Here is a 19,431-nt window from a genome sequence, read left to right as displayed (position 1 = left end):
AACAACAAGAACACAATCAAACATCAAACCAGGAAACATAAGACTCGGCAAGAAACAGTGTCGACCGATGCTAGAAATGGGTGTCGATCGATGCTACTCCAGAAGGTGCCGATCGATGCTCCTCAAAAGTGGTATCGATCGATACCACAATTGCAGACACGATCTGCGCGAAACTCAGCGACGAACTCCGAATCCAACCAACGCAAATCCGACTCCAAACACGTCTAACCACCTCGGAAATCCTTAGAAATCACAAATACAATGTACCCAAGCAAGCAAACACCACATACAACAAGAAATCACACAAAAACAAAGGAGATCTCATGCTTAGATCAACCATGGTCAAGCACTCACCTCTTTCCAGGAAGATTCTGAACAGTAGGAACGAAATCCTCACTCCTAGCAAGCTTCTAACTCTTCCCAGCCTCCAATCTCTCAAGAACAGCCAAGAAATCTCACAATCTCACTCACAATCTCAAGAACACTTCTTTTCTCTCTGTTTTTGACAAAAGCGGCCAAGAGAGGAGAAAAACTCGAGCTCCCCTCTTAAAAACCCGAATTAGGGTTTTCCCTAAACCAACTCCCCAAACCGGACAATTAAAATTGAACCGACCAAACCGGCCACAACTGGTGTCGATCGATGCCTCACTAGAAGGTGTCGATCGACACCCTTACCAAAATACCAAAAATTGGTTTGCGGGTGTTACAGTTAAAAACGTCTCTCCCAAGTAAGTTAGTTATACGTATTTCTATCACCATAATAACTAAGTTCACAATATAATTTTTATGATAAGACTGGAGAAGCAAAATGTATTTATATTTTAGATGTTCTGGATCTGATCCGGTTTGATATTTGTTTAGTGTGTTAACATTTTCCTTCTCCAGTCTATAACTATGTTCATGTATTTTTAATAGTTCAACATAAAACTATATTTAGGTTATGGATTTATCTTAAAATTAAAGACAAGACTGGAGAAGCAAAATGTATGGTGTTTGATAGCTTCGCTGCTGATATGGTTGGAATGCAATCTTCAGAACTTCTTAACAATAGATATGACTTGGTATATCATCATCTTTATCGTAATATTTGGTTTTTTAATTTTATATCCTATTGTTTTAGTTCCGTAAACAATTGCATGATAACAATCACTTTACTTATATCTATAATAGCTGGAGGATCCTGAATCCATCCCTGCCGAAGTTAAAGCTTTAGAAGGGAAAACTTTTGAGTTTCTCCTTTCTATTGAGTTGAAAAATATTAGGGGGAGCTACATCACTTATAACGTAGCTGCATTATGCTCTAAAGGGTTGAACTGTGATTTAGAGATTGTCCCTTCAGATACTTATATAGATCCCTCTTCAATAATGTCTGGTGGTCAGGTATTAATATTTTTATTGTTTATATACTTTCAAGGTAGAAGATTTATATTATGTTTCAAATTGGATGTATGTTTATTACATTGTAGGGTTCATTAATGATTACTGATGGAAGTGAGCCATCAGATGTGGATGCTTCAACCTCTTCCACTCCATCATCAAAAAGAGGTTCATCAAACGAAACCGAAGGAGAGGACCAATTATCTACATCCAAAAAACATTGCTCTGGACAAAAAGTGGAAGATTCTACTGCTGCTGGTGTTTCTAAGGAACTTAACAATTTGTTCACTTAATTTTCTTTTGATTTTTACTATCTATCCACTTTGAGACTTTGAAATTTCATATTGATTTTGGTTATGGTTTTCATTTTCATGAGTTCTTTGTGAGACTATTGGTGTCATTGTTTTTTAATATTCTGCTTCGTTTCAATTTATACATTTATTCCTTTGTTTCCTTATCTATTCACTTTGAGACTTTTTATATTTATACATTGGTTTTGCTTATTGTTTTAATACTTATACGTAAACTTATTTTTTTATAATCAGTTAAAATCATACTTATACATCTTACCTTTTTAATGATTAGTTTAATGAATAAAGCTGAAAGAACTGCATTATACTATATCTTTTATTCTAAATATGAATACACATTTTTGCATGTGAAACAATTGTAAGATGTGATCTCTATTTGAATAACACATATACGAACATATCAACATATAAATTCGTACTCAATTGTCATGTCAAAACTTTTCTCATGCATTCAAAAAGAGATCACGTTACAAACAGTTTCACACATCACCACTCTCTAAAAAGAGACCATCACATGCAATTAAAACCAAAAAACTGTAACATATATAAAAATACAGCTTCAGTTGGTAAGTGAGAATATTTCACACATCTCAAATCTATTAATTTGTTTTTTCCTGCTTTATAACTTTAATAAAATTGATTCGACAAGTCAATCAATATTCAGAATCATATCATAATATATCTCATTTTTAAAAAATGTATAACCAAACCCTATCAATTTAGTTGTTTTTCAGTTTGTTGATTTGTCCTTATCTGTAACCAGACTATTATTTTAAAAACGAATCTACACTTTAGAATAAAATAATTCTGTATATTATCAAGTAATATTATTAGAAAATCTGTAATATTCGTACAACTATATCTTAGGGAATCTGCTACAACTTAAAAATATCAAGAATATAGTAAATAATTTTACCTAATAATATTTTAGGTAGTAATCATGAAGTGTAAGATCTTTTGTACCGTAATAACATGATTTAAATATTATCTTCCTATACAATGTATATATCAATCAAATAAATATACTATTTATACCGTATTAGTTGATTCATCTTAATCCGGTCAACCAACTATTAATACAAAATCTTAACTTTCCATATGTTTTCAAAAATGGCGAAATGTACAATGAATATATGTAAATCTTCTGAATATAAACACTTGGTTTTCACTATTTTTGAAAACAGTAAAACATGCAGATTTGACAACTCATTGAATTTATAAATAAATCAAAAAAATCTAAAAGAATAAATTTGCTCTATAAAAACAAACCATATGTGAAGTCACTTTTTTATTAACCTAAAACACTTCTTATTTCACCACGATATCTTCTCTTCACGAATATGGCTAATTTTAGCAGATTAACCACCATATATCCGTCCAATGATCTGAAGTGGAACGTGTGTGTGAAGATCCTAAGGATGTGGCGTAAAACAGATGATGGGGAAGACTCTCTCGAGTTGGTTGTATGTGATGTCTTCGTAAGTTTTGCAACTTTTTATCATTGATTTAGGACCTAATTAACAATATATATATATATATATATATATATATATATATATATATATATATATATATATATGACTTTGTTTTTTTCTTATCAATTTCAGGGGACCAAAATGGTAGTAACTATACCAAATGGTCTTATTGAATTTTTCAAGTCTGACATCCAAGAAGATGCATGGAAAGTTTTTTCCGCTTTTGACGTTATAAACTGCAGCAGACCTATCCGTATTACTGAAGGTTACTATCGGATCGTGTTTAGGGAAGATACCATTGTGGAAGATACTGACCCACATTCTAACAATCATTTCATTGATTATGTGTCTTTTGATAGACTATATGATAGTTATCATGCTATAACTAATCGCTGCTTAGGTATTTTTTTAATTCTAATTTACTTGTGATTTAACTTACATTAATTTTATGATTATGATATTTAATATAAATATTAATATTTTTTATAGATATCATGGGACGTGTAATCAATGTCCAACCATTGATCTATGTCGATGATCCAAGAGCTGTTCAATATGAGGAAAGGGCCCGAGTTTTGCGTTTCGATCTTAAAGACCAAAAGTAATAAGGACAAGAAGAAATAAATATCTCATGCAATTCGGAACCAAACCAACTATCAAAACCATTGTTTGAATTATCTTTTTCCGTATTTACTAGATACAACTAATTCTAATTTTTTTTTCCTGTAGTCATGAAGTCATTCACTGTACTGCTTATGATGAACATGCCGACTACTTTCAACGTTATTGGATTCCTTCTTATACAACTCCTATCATAGGGGTTCTACGTTTCTGGAGGGCTAAGTTTACTCATGGAGGTACAAGCTAATTACTTTTATTATATAGAAGTAGCTGTTATGGTTAAAGTTATTAATTTTAAAAATCTGAATTCTTCACAATAGGTCAAGACATCGAACTTTTGAGTGTTCCTGGAGTGTCTACTATTTATTTTGATCCTCCATATACTGAAGTAACTGATTTCAGAAACAGGTAAGCTTTAAAATTCATAATTTGTTGTTTACATACATACTTTCATCTCTCATTTATTGATTATTACAATTTATCATTTTGATGATATATTATTATGATATGTTTCAGGGTCTCCTTTAATCTCGATAGTGATGATGACTTTTATCTATTAAGGGAGAGCTTCAAGGGAGTAAATGATGAAGTCGTCGACTTTCAAGTTGCTTTGTAGTTTGGCTTTATTTTCGCTGTGAAATAAGAGACATTTTGTCTCATCGTGCTTATTTTCTCATGTTATTTTAAAAACTCGGTTATTTTTAAGTTTTAATCTTATTATTTTCTATTGGTCAATTTTATATATATTATATATATTATAATGATATCTCCTTTTATTTGCTATTTAGATAAAATAATATGGTCATAGAGAACAATGACAAATCTTATGAATTTGTTTATACACATATACATAATAGATGTCATTTTAATATTAGGGATGTCATGTTCTTTTAAAAACTCGGTTGTTTTAAGTTTTAATCTTATGATGTTTTATTGTTAAATTTTATATATATACTATAATAATATCTCCTATTATTTGCTAATTAGATAAAATAATATGCTAATAGAAAACAATGACATCTTTCCTGAAGTTGTTTATACACATATACATAATAGATAAAATAATAACGTACTTGAGTTTGATTAACAACACCAAAACATTTAGTTCACGGTGAACGTTTAGTTGTTTATACACATATACATAATAGTAGGTATTTATTTAACATCACCAAAACGACCTAAATGTTTATAATTTCAAAGATGCATTGTGGACATATTCTTTTGGTTTAATTTTAAGCCGAGACTATAATCATTTTTTGTGTTAATTGCTAAGGAATGGATGGTAAAACTTCAAAATAACTTTATTACATGACATTGTAGTCAATTTTTTAATAAATTTAGGATAATTTTATTAGAAAGTTAACCAATGCATGGAGCTTTACCAGTCCAAAAAAAAAAAATGTCAGCCTTTCAAAGTCTTTGCTTTGATTCTTTAGAAATTGGACATTCCAATAAAAAAATGACTACACTTTATGATATCACTCCCATCAAACATTAATTTCATTATAGTAAATGTACCCACAAGCTATTTTATATGTAATTTTTTTTTAAAAAAGTATAATTCGGTTTCTTTACGTTTTTCAACCTTTAAGAACTCTTTCATTATAAATACTGAATAACGTTAGCTATATAGATCCTTTCTACTCTTTTAACGTCTCATCTTTCATCTTCTTCCTTCTCTAAAACACAAAAATTTCCATTAAAAAATATGGTAGCATATATAGAAGAATTGGATCTGACATCTAATCGGGTTAGTGTTGCTGTCAAGTTAATCCGTTGCTGGACACCTGATCTCATATTTGGAGGATCAAACTTTAAGTTTTTGATTGTCGTTGATGAGAAGGTATTTTAATTGATCTTTGTATTTTCGATAAAAACACTTTGATATATTTTTGTTATGCATGTTTTCAATATACTTTGATATCTTTTTGTTATGCATGTTTTCAATTAACTATCTATATCATTCCCATACTGAAAATATTTCTCTAATGTGAAAAAATGAGACAACAGGGAAAACGAATTGAAGCTAAAATCCCATTTCGTGATTACTTTGATCATTTCGTACATGTATTGGAAGAAGGAGAATGGTTTCTTCTTTATAAGTTCGAAGTTATGAAAAATCAGCAATCTTTCAGGAACTGCAACAATCCTTTCCTCTTATTGATCACAAATCAAACTCGAATCACCCTAATACCTCCCAGATGTCCAGGCAACTTTCTTCATTTAACAGATGCAATAACGCTTGAGAATGCTACAGAGAATGAGAAAAACTGTTGCGTTGGTAAATATCTTATACTTAAAATTCTTTTTAAGAATAATAATTTTAATATTATGATTTTACTCATTATATGTAGTTACGATTTTAATTTTTTGCTTTTTATAATTTATGGTAGATTTTTGTGGGATGGTGGTACGAGTCGCACCACGTCTTAAAGTTCACTTTCTAGATCGTGAAGCTGGTTACGATGGTTATAAAGAAGTTCTTCGCTTTACAGTGAAGGACATCAAGTAAGTAAATTAAAGACAGTGATTAAAGGGTTTTACAAACATGATGAGATCATTGCTATTTAGAAAATATTATTAAGAACTTCGTATTGAAGCTAATCACTTTTTTGTGTGAAGTGGAGAAGAGATTAAATGTCTTGCCGTAGGTGTTACAGCTTTGGAATTTGATTATAAATGGGAACAAATTACTTCATGTCCTTCATATGGAAGCGAAGACGTCATGTGTCTGCTTATGTTTTGGAGAAGAGCTTCCTTTGCCGGTATAAAGATATCTTAGTTTCATTTTTAATGTCTCAATTTAGATGTTCGATTCTTAAACTTGGAAACGAAGTCAGACCATTCACGACTGATCCTGCTCTGTAAGTTCAAAATATTCATATATTATTTGCAGTATCTCTTTACAATATATTGTTTTAAACATATTTTCCTATTTTTCTGCAGTCTCGCTTTTCATGATACATCAGATGATGAAGATTATCAGGTAGAAGAAGAATCAAGTGATTCTAATTAATCAGTGTAACAGCCACATTTTTTGTTACAAAATTTTATCGAATCTTTTGGTTTCCTTTTAATTAGTATAAGTTGTTGTAATTGTGAACCGATAATTCCGTCTTTATTATCGTTTTCTCAACTCTACTATAATTTCTTTATTTGAATAACAATTTAATATATGTTTATATATTTAAACTTAAATTTAAAAGAAAACGGGTAAGTCTTAACATATAAATTGTCATATAATTTCTTTATATGATCCTTAAAAGATTTCGTAAATATTCTCCAGTAGTTATGGCTAAACATATATTTAGTTATGGCTAACTATTTCGTAAAGAGTTCATTCGCTTAACATATACTGTCACATAATTTTGTGATAAATTAATAGACAGATTAATTAGTATCCCTCATTAAGCGTTCTCTCATTAGTCCTACGAAGATATTTCTTAATAAACAATCAATCACAATTGTTTCGTTTGTTTAGTTTTTTACAATGAAGAAGAGGAAAAATGATGAATCAAATCGTATTCAAGTAAAAGAAGGCCACCCAAAAAATCGTAAAGTGTCTTCGGAAAATCAATCCCAAAGTCCAGTTACAGTATCACAGAAGCCTCAAACTGTAGTCAATATTAATTCTGTTTTTGGTAGAGTTCTAAATGATATTACAAATCGGCCATCTTCTCAAGTACTTTCCTCTCCAAGTACAAGTAACACACCTTCTGGTATTTTGATTCTCAATTTCATATTTACATTTTTTATTTATTCAATATATAAACTATATTAACTTCACAAACTAAATCCAAGCATATTTTTAATTTTGTTATTTTCGTGTAGATTATAGGACACCATCTTCTGGCTTTTCAAATGAAGGCCTATGTAACAAAGAGAGTCGCAGTAATATTTTTAATGGTAATTTAAAAAAATCTTAAATTCAATTCTAAGATTTAAATTATTGCTCATCTTCTTATTTCTATGATCATTACGTTTTCAATACCCGTGTCAATTCAATTTTTCCTTCAGGAAGTAAGCCCAATTTGGAAAAATGGATTTCGAAACAAACTTGCAACACAAGGATTCACTCATCTATCACACCCATAGTTGACTCTATAGCAAAAATGGGACGAATTTCATCAACTCCATCAGGTCTTTTAATCTAACATATTTTTATAATTATTTTTATTTTTATATTATATAGAAAACTAATTATTTCAAACCTTATACCTTATAGACAAACTGGTGCCAAATAACTATCAAAGTAATCATGCAAGTGGAAGTCAGTACAATCCCACACTTTCAGATGTTACTAATATACCCGAAACAAATAATAGACCCTCATTTGAGGAAGAGATCAGTCCAGATAGCACTATAATTAGAGGTTATTTGTAATATGCGTAACTCTTTATTTTAACTACTACAATGTTTTTTCAATTTTTATTAACTCTCCTTTTATACACAGATCGAGTGTCCACTCAATCATCAAAAAACAACATATTTAGAAGAAAAGTTTCAAGCATTTCAAAAATGACAAATTTAGAGGAAGATGAAGACAATGAATATGAGCAGGTTGACTCAGATAGCGGTATAATTTCTTCATCCAATAATAAAAGTCTATATTATCTATTGTTAGACATTTATTTACGAAAATAAAATAATCAATCCATGTTTTGCAGATATTGAAGAAGAATATGATGATCAGGTGTTTTATTGTAGTAGTCAAGGAGAAGATTTTTCATCATCATCTGAATATGCTGATGATGATGAAGATGTTGTTGATCAAATTACACCACAACTTTCAGCTGCTAATGATGCTAAACGACGTTATGATATGCTTACCATGTTTGAAGAAAGTTTTAAAAAAGTTTTTGGAACCGCAACTATTACTACAAAGAAGACTATTAATTTATGGGCAGGTATTCTTTAATATATATCATTTTTAGTATATTTATAAACAATTAAAATTTGAAAATTGTGGATGATACATTAAATATTTGCAGGATATGCAGATGATGGTGATCCTGAATATAGTTGTCCTCATTGTGGTGCAATTTTTTGGTATGGAGAGAGGTTGCGAAGGAGAGTAAGAACTAATAATCCAGTCTATACTGGATGTTGTATGCAAGGACAAATTGTTCTACCTATGCTAAAAGAGTCTCCAGAAATGTTATGGAATCTACTAACAAATGAAGATGATTTGTCACGTCACTTCCAGGAGAATAGTAGACCTTATAACATGGTTTTTTCTTTTACATCTTTGGGTGGAAAGGTAGATCGTTCTGTTAAAAAAGGCTGTGGCCCATCCATGTTTGCTTTGCAAGGTGAAAACTATCACTTGATGGGTTCTTTAAAACCAAAGGCTGGTGATTATGCAAAGTTTCAACAACTTTATATTGTTGACACTCAAAATGAAGTCCAAAATAGAGTGAATGTTATGAGGTAATAAAATCATTTTTTTTTTCATTAAATACATTTTCTATATCTTATAATTTACTGGTGCAAAAGTTCCTGATGAGATATTTTTTAAAAAATTGCAACAAAGAAGGACGTCAAGTCAAAGTTGATGGGAAGAAAAAATTCAGGCCAGATCTTGTGGAAAGCTTAATCAAATTGTTGGACGAAGTTAATCCTCATGTAAGAGCTTTTAGAATGGCTAGAGATAGGTTTGATATGGAGAAAGAAGAATCAAACTTCCATATGAGGATTATCTCAAGTCGCATAACAGATGGTAGGCAATACAACATCCCTACAGCCTCTGAAGTTGCTGCACTGATTCCAGGAGATATTGATGCAAATATGGATAAAAGAGATATCGTCCTCCAAAAAAGAAGTGGAAAATTACTAAGAATTCATGAATGCCATGTCGCATATCTAGCCTTACAATATCCTTTGTTGTTTCCAAGAGGAGAAGATGGCTACAGACTTGGTATTAAGAAGACAAAGATAACAAGAGGAAGGATATCAAAGAAACAGTCAAAGAAAAAGAATTCAAATAAAAAAAGTCAGAAGGATGTAAGTATGAGGCAGTGGTTTGCTTATAGGCTTCAAGAAAGAAAAATTGAGAAGCACACCCTTCTAAGATCAAAGCGTTTATTACAACAGTTTATTGTTGATGCCTATACCATGATCGAAACAAATAGGCTAAGGTATTTAAAGAAAAACCAAAAGAAACTTCGAAGGACAAACAAGGAAGATTTGAGGAAAGCAGCAGAAGCTGGAGACGACAATTTGAACAATCATGGAGACTCTTTCACGCTACCTGCTTCCTTTACTGGAGGACCAAGGTATATGAGGCAGAGCTACCTTAATGCAATGGCTACATGTAAGAAGTTTGGGTTTCCAGACCTCTTTATTACATTCACATGCAATCCTAAGTGGCCTGAAATTGTAAGATTTGTGAATGAGAGGAAGCTAAAGGCTGAAGATAGACCAGACACCATTTGCAAAATATTCAAGATCAAGCTTGAGAATCTAATGGATGACATCACAAGAAAACATATTTTTGGGAAAACAGTTTCAGGTTTAAATTCTTTAACCTTTTTCATTTTTAATTAAACATTTACACTTTCTTTAAAATCATTACATATTAATATATAACAAGACATATTATTGTTGTGCAGCTATGTACACAGTAGAGTTTCAAAAAAGGGGTCTTCCACATGCTCATATTATAGTATGGATGGATCCGAAATGCAAGTTTCCTACTGCAGACGAAATTGACAAGTTGATTTGTGCTGAAATTCCAGACAAGGAAACAGATCCAGAACTCTACAATATAATATCAGAATGTATGATTCATGGTCCATGTGGTGCTGCTTACCCCTCATCTCCTTGCATGGAAGAAGGTAGCTGTTCAAAATTTTACCCAAAACCACATGTTAAAACCACCAGCATTGACAAGGAAGGTTACCCGGTTTATAGAAGAAGAAATGATGAGCGTTTTATCGAGAAGAATGGTTTCAAATGTGATAACCGATATGTTGTGCCTTACAATCGGTTTTTGTTGGTCAAATATCATGCTCATATAAATGTGGAGTGGTGCAACCAAACAGGTTCAGTGAAGTACTTATTTAAGTATGTTCACAAAGGTAATGATCGAGTTGGTGTCATTGTTGAACCTTATAAAAAAAAGGAACTGAAGAAGGTCAGAAGAATCTTCAAAATGAGAATACGCCAGCATCAAAAGACGAGATACAAGATTACTTCGATGGCAGGTAAAAACATTTAGTACATTCCTTCAATTTGTGTTTATTTAATTCATTGTAAATCAGCTTATTTCAATCTTTTGAAGATATGTATCTGCGTGTGAGGCTATGTGGAGGATTTTAGCTTACCCAATACATTATAGGCAAACCGCTGTTGTCCCACTCACTTTCCATGAGGAAGGCAAACATCCTATTTATTTTCGGGACGGTGAGTCTGCACAGGATGTCATGGATTGTGACTCTCTTGATGAATCTCAGTTTCTTGCTTTATTTGAACTTAATAAACGTGATGAAGAAGCTAGGAAGTTATTATATGAAGAAATACCAAGCAAGTTTATATGGGATGGGAAGGAGAAAGTTTTTTACAAAAGGAAGACAAGAGCATTTGCTATAGGGAGAATTAACTACGTTCCTCCGAATATAGACGATGCATATCATCTGAGGATTCTTCTCAATTCAGTCAGAGGTCCTACCAGTTTTGATCACATTAAAACTGTCAATGGTGTCATACACAAATCGTATCGTGAAGCATGTTATGCTCTTGGTCTGTTAGATGATGACAAAGAATATATTGAAGGTATTAAAGAAGCACACTTCATGTGTTCTGCAAAGTACGTTCGTAAAATGTTTGTGAGGATGCTTCTCTCCGCCGTGCTAAGTGCTCCTGATATTGTGTGGGAAGAAACTTGGACTATGTTATCTGATGACATATTAAGGCGTAAAAGAGAAGAACTAAAACGACCAGGTTCATTACTTTTACTATCTGTTTAATATATATATTTTTAAATAATTATTAAAGATGTAGTATAAAAATTAACTAATCTACATTTTACGGAGCTTACATTGAGTGATGAAGAAAGGAAAATATTCTGTTTACAAGAGATAAACAAACAGTTGAAAAGAAATGGTTCTTCACTTGAGTTTTTTAAGACTCTGCCCCAGCTACAGAATGATAATATTCCTGTCTTAAACCAGTTAATAGCTGATGAGCGTAGACTCATCAATCAAGCTGATTTAAAAAAGAATCATCTGGAGTGGTTAAATATGCTTACTCAAGAGCAGAAGAAGATATATGATGAGATCATAGACTCTGTTTTCAAAGATAAAGGTGGAGTATTTTTCTTATATGGTTTTGGTGGAACTGGTAAAACATTCCTTTGGAAAGTTTTATCTGCAGCTGTAAGGATAAGGGGAGAAATCGTTTTAAATACTGCTTCTAGCGGTATAGCCTCTCTTTTATTAGAAGGTGGCAGAACAGCTCATTCAAGGTTTGGCATTCCTCTTGAAGTTCATGATACATCTATGTGCAGAATGTCAAGGTCTTCTGATCTAGGTGAATTAGTCCAAGAAGCCAAGTTGATAATTTGGGACGAAGCTCCAATGATGAGTAAGTACTGCTTTGAGACTTTAGATAGAAGTTTGAAAGATATAATGCGTGATCCTGAAGATAAACCTTTTGGGGGAAAGGTCATTATTTTTGGTGGTGATTTTCGTCAGATACTTCCTGTTATTGTCGGTGCTGGTCGAGAACAAATTGTTAACTCATCGCTTAACTCATCTTACCTTTGGAATCAGTGTAAAGTGTTAAGGCTAACAAGAAATATGAGGTTGCTACAAAAGATAACTCCAAATGAAGCCAGGGAGATTGAAGAGTTCTCGAAATGGATTCTTGATGTTGGAGAAGGAAGACTTAATGAGCCAAATGATGGAGTAGTTGATATTGACATCCCAGAAGAATTGCTTATCACAGAAGTAAACTCTCCAATTGAATCCATCGTTAATGCAGTGTATGGTAATTCGTTACATACTCCCAAGGATTCGAGCTATTTTCAAAGCAGAGCTATTTTGTGTCCTACAAATGATGATGTCAACACTATAAACGACCACATGATATCCATTTTAGAAGGTTAGTAAAAGTTTAATCAACAAATTGTATATATATTATATACTATATGAGACTTCTTGATTTGGTCTATTCAATTATTTATAGTTTTGTTTCTATTGTTGATTTTGTTACAGGTGAGGAAAGGGTTTACTTAAGTTCAGATAGTATTGATCCACAAGATACAAGGAATAAAGACAATCCTGCATATAGCCCTGATTTCCTAAATTCAGTTAGGATTTCAGGAGTGCCAAACCATGCTCTTCGTTTGAAAATTGGTTGTCCAGTCATGTTGTTACGCAATATTGATGCTCATGGAGGTCTAATGAATGGAACAAGACTACAGATTTGAAACAACCCGACCTTTTTTTTTTTATTAATTAAATACAATATATAATTAAGTATCCCATACTACTTAATTAAACAAACCAACCCACACACAGTAACCAACCAATAATAAACCAACATCCAATTACATGCACAGCGGAAACATATCAATAATACAAAACCAATACAATAACATTTCTATCCATTCTATCCATTCTATCCAGCAACCTAACATATCTCTATCCAAGGTTCCATCCTAAACAATATAACAAAGACCAACAACACACAAACGAGACCTTAGTTCATCCTCCTCCTCATCGCCATGATTCCACGTCACATACCTGCACACCACAAACAACAATTGAGATGCGTAAGTATTATCATAAATACTTAGTGAGGCCGTCCTCCCATCTACTGGGTTATACACACAAGCATATGAGACCCTCAAGTTTAAGCAAAACAAACAACACACAACAATACATCAAACCAGGAAAACAAGTCTCGACTGAGACCAGTGTCGACCGATTCCTCACGGTGTCGATCGATGCTACAAACAATGGTGTCGACCGATGCTAAACAGTGTTGACCGATGCCACTCCAAATGGTGTCGACCGATGCTTCCTAGTGTCGATCGATGCCTCCTCTGCAGACACGATCTGCGCGAAACCGAACATCGAACTCTCCTTCCCAATCATCTCGAATCCGTCTCAAACTCACCCAATTACCTCAGAAATCACTGGGAATCACAAAAAACAACGAACCCAAGCAACAAAACAACACAAACAACAAAGAAAACACACAAACAAGAGAGATCTCATGCTTAGATCAACCATGGTCAAGCACTCACCTCAAGAACAGGAAGATTGGATTGAGAAACGTGGAAAACAACACCTCCAGAAGCTCCCCCTTCGTTTCCAGCAACAGCTAACCCTCCTACAGCCTCAGATCTCTCCAAAAATCCCAAGAACAAACCCAGAAAGTCACAGAAACGTTTTCTCCCTTTTCTCTCTTTCTTTCTCTCCAAAAATACAAACGGCGACAAAAGAGACTTTCTGAAACCCTCAGTTCGTCCCCGACACTTAACAAAACGATTAGGGTTTTAATTGAACCAAACCGAACCAATCAGCAATTAAATCAAACCCGACCAGACCGGAAAAACATGGTGTCGATCGATGCCAACAAGGGTGTCGATCGACACCCACACCAAAATTACAAAAATTGGTTCGCGGATGTTACAATTCTCCCCCACCAATAAGGATTCGTCCTCGAATCCCGCAGTACCGTCCATCCTCCAAGGACCTCCGTGCCACCGTCAACATGGCCCGCACGTCCCCAGACCGGACTAAACACCATCAGCCAAGGTTTCCCGTGCCACTGTCGCAACAGCCCGCACACCTCCGACTGACCCTCGAGGTCTTCCTCTAGTCATTATACTCACATCAAAAGACACTATTTGCTCACAACTCAGTGCTTCCCCCGTCCGTGGTCGCAACCAACGAATCATGCTGGCTCGCTATCAGGCCAACCGCCTTAAGCTACGGCATCCAGGAAGTCACTCACACACACACACTCCCCCCGCTCTCAGGTCGCAACCTTCGAGTCATACCGGCTCACTGCCAGGCCACAGCCTACAGCTACGGTATCCAGGGAGTCTCAAAATCCCGCAAAACCGTCCAATTGTCAAGGACCTCCGTGCCACCGTCAACACGGCCCGCACGTCCCCGACCGGACTAAATACCGTCAGCCAAGGTTTCCCGTGCACTGTCGCAACAGCCCGCACACCTCCGACTGAACCACGAGGTCTCCCTCTAGTCAATATACTCACATCAAAGACACTATTTGCTCAAAACTCAGTGCTTCCCCCGTCCGTGGTCGCAACCAACGAATCATGCCGGCTCGCTATCAGGCGAACCGCCTTAAGCTACAGCATCCATGAAGTCACTCACACACACACTCCCCCCGCCCTCAGGTTGCAACCTTCGAGTCATACCGGCTCACTGCCGAGCCACAGCTCACAGCTACGGTATCCAGGGAGTCTCACATGCCCACTCCCCCCGCTCTCGGGTCGCAACCCTCGAGACATACCGGCTCACTGCCGAGCCACGGCTCACAGCTACGGTATCCAGGGAGTCTCAAAATCCCGCTCTAAGGTCGTCACCCTAAAGCACGCTCACGGATCGTCATCCGAAGCAAACATACCACTCCCACTCTCTGGCCACAAAGTCCATTGAGCTATCGGTATCACATGAGTTGGGCTCACACTATCCTGAGCAAATAAGTCCGATGTCAACGAGTTTCTCCCGACTAGATCTACCTCAACACTTTCCATTTCTGGAAACTTCTATTTTTAGAAACTTTCCATTTATAGCAATCTTCTATTTATGGAAACTTTCCATTTATAGCAATCTTCTATTTATGGAAACTTTCCATTTATAGACTCCCGTGCTATTTCCTTTCCAGTGATTTTTCACAAATCCCAAAACCAAAGAACTCCAACTTTTATTAGAACCTCAAATGCAATAATCGTTTACAACTCCAAATGAAAATACATAATGAAAGAAAGAATACATAAGCTAAAACTAAGCGCCGGAATGGACACCCGGTCCTCCCTTCGGCTGCGCTGCAACCTCCATCATCTGCCTCCTCTTAGGACAGAAAGGCCTGATATGCCCTTCCTCCCCGCAATGATAACACACTCGACGGTACTCCTGCGAATCACCTCCCCTAGCCCCGCTTGCCGACACGTGATCCATGCTCCCGCTCCCATAACCTCTCTGGCCACCTTGGTTTGCCACTGTCGTCTCTTCCCGCTTCCTTTTACGCCTTTGCTCCAACTGCCTATCCTTGTTTGGAATGCTCTGCTCCAATGTCTCCTCTGAACGAACCGCTGGACTGACCACCACTAACTGTGACCTCAGGTCATCCTCTATCCCAGCTGCAACCTCAACCAGCTCCGCCCTTGTGGCATAGCTCCTCACTCTGCACCGTGTCCTCAAATCATCTCGCAAAGCCAGCAAGAACCTCCGCACCTGAGCCGACTCTGGCTCCCAAGCCCGGCCTGCATACCCCACAAGCCGACTGAACTCTGCATCCAGTTCCCGCACTGTACGGTCCCCCTGAGTCAAACCCAAGAACCGTGCCTCCATACGATCAAGAGCCTCCTGAGGAAAATACTTGGAGTTAAACTCCCCCACAAAATCTCCCCAAGACATACCCCGCTGCACCCTCCGTGCTGTCACCGACCTCCACCACACACGAGCATCTCCTGACAAGTAAAACACTGCCAGATCCACCCTGTACTGGTCGGGACACCTAAGCGAAAGGAAAATATCCTCCATCCGCTCTCTCCACTCATCCGCTACACTCGGATCGGTACTTCCTGAGAAATACCCGGCTCCCACATGCCGCAGCTGCTCCATCATCCGCACATACTGTGCATCCACTAACTCGGCCCCCGGCTGCACACCTGCCTGCAAACCCGCCACAGGCTGCACCACTGGACCCTGCCCACCACCCACTGGCGGCACTACTAGACCCTGCCCACCAACCACTGGCGGCACTACTGGATCCTGCCCACCAACCACTGGCGGCACAACTGCTGGAAGTCGCTGCAAAACCTGAGCTAGCAAGTCCATCAAGACATCCTCCCTGCCTGGAGCACCTCCCGCTGCAACCCCCACACCCGGGGCAACACCGTGACCGACACCGGGCCCATCCGCCCTGCCGTCACCCAAACCAGCCTGGTCTCCAGACACACTAGGATGAACCTGTGACTCCGCCACCTCCTCACTGGCCATGCTCTGGGCTACACTCACACTGGCCTCAGGAACCTGACCTCGTCCCCGACCACGACCACGACCACACCCACGACACGACCGCGACCCACAGCACCCTCTCTAGCCATCTGCACTACCCAGAACAGAAGGCTAAGCACACAATTCAAAAACCGCACATAGAGTACACATCTTACCGTGGAATCTCATTGAAGGCTCGAAGAGGATGATACTAGGACTCCATACCGCAAACAAATTGACTAACTACTCATAATCAATTCCATCACACAACATCATGCATCAAGCAAAAAGGAAAATAATTCACCCAATTAAATTCCTAACCGCTCTAACCATCCATTTAACCATCCTAGAACCGTAAAGGCTCTGATACCAAAATGAAACAACCCGACCCTTTTTTTATTATTAATTAAATACAATATATAATTAAGTATCCCATACTACTTAATTAAACAAACCAACCCACACACAGTAACCAACCAATAATAAACCAACATCCAATTACATGCACAGCGGAAACATATCAATAATACAAAACCAATACAATAACATTTCTATCCATTCTATCCAGCAACCTAACATATCTCTATCCAAGGTTCCATCCTAAACAATATAACAAAGACCAACAACACACAAACGAGACCCTAGTTCATCCTCCTCCTCATCGCCATGATTCCACGTCACATACCTGCACACCACAAACAACAATTGAGATGCGTAAGTATTATCATAAATACTTAGTGAGGCCATCCTCCCATCTATTGGGTTATACACACAAGCATATGAGACCCTCAAGTTTAAGCAAAACAAACAACACACAACAATACATCAAACCAGGAAAACAAGTCTCGACTGAGACCAGTGTCGACCGATTCCTCACGGTGTCGATCGATGCTACAAACAATGGTGTCGACCGATGCTAAACAGTGTCGACCGATGCCACTCCAAATGGTGTCGACCGATGCTTCCTAGTGTCGATCGATGCCTCCTCTGCAGACACGATCTGCGCGAAACCGAACATCGAACTCTCCTTCTCAATCATCTCGAATCCGTCTCAAACTCACCCAATTACCTCAGAAATCACTGGGAATCACAAAAAACAATGAACCCAAGCAACAAAACAACACAAACAACAAAGAAAACACACAAACAAGAGAGATCTCATGCTTAGATCAACCATGGTCAAGCACTCACCTCAAGAACAGGAAGATTGGATTGAGAAACGTGGAAAACAACACCTCCAGAAGCTCCCCCTTCGTTTCCAGCAACAGCTAACCCTCCTACAGCCTCAAATCTCTCCAAAAACCCCAAGAACAAACCCAGAAAGTCACAGAAACGTTTTCTCCCTTTTCTCTCTTTCTTTCTCTCCAAAAACACAAACGGCGACAAAAGAGACTTTCTGAAACCCTCAGTTCGTCCCCGACACTTAACAAAACGATTAGGGTTTTAATTGAACCAAACCGAACCAATCAGAAATTAAATCAAACCCGACCAGACCGGAAAAACATGGTGTCGATAGATGCCAACAAGGGTGTCGATCGACACCCACACCAAAATTACAAAAATTGGTTCGCGGAGGTTACAAGATTACACAAATGGCAGATCATGTTATACAAGCAAGAATCATCACAGGTACGAGAGTCGGTAAAATTGTTCTTTTACCAAGGATGGTATTAATACCATCAGATTCCCGTTTGCCTTTCAAAATGAGACGTAGACAATTCCCGATTAACGTTGCTTTTGCAATGACTATCAACAAAAGTCAAGGTCAGTCTCTCTCAAATGTTGGTTTATACTTGCCCAGACCTGTTTTCTCTCATGGCCAGCTATATGTAGCCATGTCCCGTGTAAGCAGTAAATCAGGATTGAAAATCCTCATTACTGACCCAAAAGGAAAACCCGAAAAGAAAACAAGGAATGTCGTCTTCAAAGAGGTTTTCCAAAATATTTGATCCACAAAAATGCATAACTTTGTAAGACTCTGTTTTTACTTTGTTTCCATTTTTTCAATTAAATTTATTTGTTCTTCCATTTAATTATTTAATCATATATATATATATATATATATTTTTTGCAGGGTTTCCTATTTAATTTCACGTTATAATAAATTTATAAATCCTTATTTTTTTATGTAATCCACAAAATACTTTTGATCATTCTTATAGACATATTTAGTTTCATTTACTTAATGTGATTCACACATACATTTTATTTTTGAAATCCTACTATTATATTTTATTAATTATTCAGTAAAATAGGTACATTCGTTATATTCGTTATAAATTTGGTTTAATCTAATTTTCCAAGCTTAAAAAATTTACAATTTTTAAAAAATATTTATTAGATACCTTCGAGTGGAGGCTAGAGGCCAGATTTAATTACTATAAGAACGGAAATGTGTCTATGTCAATCTTAGGATCTGAATGGTGACTGCGGTCAGGGCCATCAAAT

General features: G+C 36.4%; 4 protein-coding genes across 4 annotated transcripts; all 4 read left to right on the top strand.

Annotated features, from left to right (window-relative positions):
• The first annotated feature begins 986 nt into the window (after window positions 1–986).
• LOC147938049 (uncharacterized) lies at window positions 987–1,670 on the top strand. The gene is made up of 3 exons (XM_087465445.1): window positions 987–1,061; window positions 1,171–1,380; window positions 1,467–1,670. Exons 1-3 carry the CDS (start codon window positions 987–989, stop codon window positions 1,668–1,670), a joined length of 489 nt encoding a protein of 162 aa, XP_087321571.1.
• A 1,358-nt stretch (window positions 1,671–3,028) lies between these two features.
• On the top strand, window positions 3,029–4,400 carry LOC104748535 (uncharacterized). The gene is made up of 6 exons (XM_010470160.2): window positions 3,029–3,166; window positions 3,296–3,563; window positions 3,653–3,764; window positions 3,893–4,020; window positions 4,105–4,192; window positions 4,301–4,400. The coding sequence occupies exons 1-6, from the start codon at window positions 3,029–3,031 to the stop codon at window positions 4,398–4,400; spliced, it is 834 nt and encodes a 277-aa protein (XP_010468462.2).
• A 1,092-nt stretch (window positions 4,401–5,492) lies between these two features.
• Window positions 5,493–11,751, top strand: LOC147938048 (uncharacterized). Its single transcript, XM_087465444.1, has 12 exons — window positions 5,493–5,627; window positions 5,795–6,065; window positions 6,178–6,292; window positions 6,407–6,511; window positions 6,592–6,648; window positions 6,731–6,786; window positions 8,452–8,691; window positions 8,776–9,214; window positions 9,358–10,295; window positions 10,396–10,863; window positions 10,908–10,989; window positions 11,067–11,751. The coding sequence occupies exons 1-12, from the start codon at window positions 5,493–5,495 to the stop codon at window positions 11,749–11,751; spliced, it is 3,591 nt and encodes a 1,196-aa protein (XP_087321570.1).
• LOC147938047 (uncharacterized) lies at window positions 8,895–18,932 on the top strand. Its single transcript, XM_087463936.1, has 8 exons — window positions 8,895–9,214; window positions 9,292–10,295; window positions 10,396–10,989; window positions 11,067–11,696; window positions 11,837–12,088; window positions 12,224–12,886; window positions 13,000–13,206; window positions 18,565–18,932. Exons 5-8 carry the CDS (start codon window positions 12,025–12,027, stop codon window positions 18,930–18,932), a joined length of 1,302 nt encoding a protein of 433 aa, XP_087320062.1. The 5' UTR covers window positions 8,895–9,214; window positions 9,292–10,295; window positions 10,396–10,989; window positions 11,067–11,696; window positions 11,837–12,024.
• The last annotated feature ends 499 nt before the right edge of the window (window positions 18,933–19,431 follow it).

This window comes from Camelina sativa, chromosome 9 (assembly GCF_030686135.1).
Source record: "Camelina sativa cultivar CO46 ecotype springtype chromosome 9, ASM3068613v1".
NCBI lineage: Eukaryota > Viridiplantae > Streptophyta > Magnoliopsida > Brassicales > Brassicaceae > Camelina > Camelina sativa.
This window is presented reverse-complemented; position numbering and strand designations above follow the sequence as displayed.

Coding starts and splice junctions, on each gene's coding strand:
- LOC147938049 (XM_087465445.1), top strand. CDS start 987: ATGGTGTTTGATAGCTTCGCTGCTGATATGGTTGGAATGCAATCTTCA. Junction 1,062..1,170: donor TTAACAATAGATATGACTTG/GTATATCATCAT, acceptor TATCTATAATAG/CTGGAGGATCCTGAATCCAT. Junction 1,381..1,466: donor CAATAATGTCTGGTGGTCAG/GTATTAATATTT, acceptor ATTACATTGTAG/GGTTCATTAATGATTACTGA.
- LOC104748535 (XM_010470160.2), top strand. CDS start 3,029: ATGGCTAATTTTAGCAGATTAACCACCATATATCCGTCCAATGATCTG. Junction 3,167..3,295: donor TGGTTGTATGTGATGTCTTC/GTAAGTTTTGCA, acceptor TATCAATTTCAG/GGGACCAAAATGGTAGTAAC. Junction 3,564..3,652: donor TATAACTAATCGCTGCTTAG/GTATTTTTTTAA, acceptor TATTTTTTATAG/ATATCATGGGACGTGTAATC.
- LOC147938048 (XM_087465444.1), top strand. CDS start 5,493: ATGGTAGCATATATAGAAGAATTGGATCTGACATCTAATCGGGTTAGT. Junction 6,066..6,177: donor TGAGAAAAACTGTTGCGTTG/GTAAATATCTTA, acceptor AATTTATGGTAG/ATTTTTGTGGGATGGTGGTA. Junction 6,649..6,730: donor TTCACGACTGATCCTGCTCT/GTAAGTTCAAAA, acceptor ATTTTTCTGCAG/TCTCGCTTTTCATGATACAT.
- LOC147938047 (XM_087463936.1), top strand. CDS start 12,025: ATGCTTACTCAAGAGCAGAAGAAGATATATGATGAGATCATAGACTCT. Junction 12,089..12,223: donor CTCTGTTTTCAAAGATAAAG/GTGGAGTATTTT, acceptor CTCTTTTATTAG/AAGGTGGCAGAACAGCTCAT. Junction 12,887..12,999: donor CATGATATCCATTTTAGAAG/GTTAGTAAAAGT, acceptor ATTTTGTTACAG/GTGAGGAAAGGGTTTACTTA.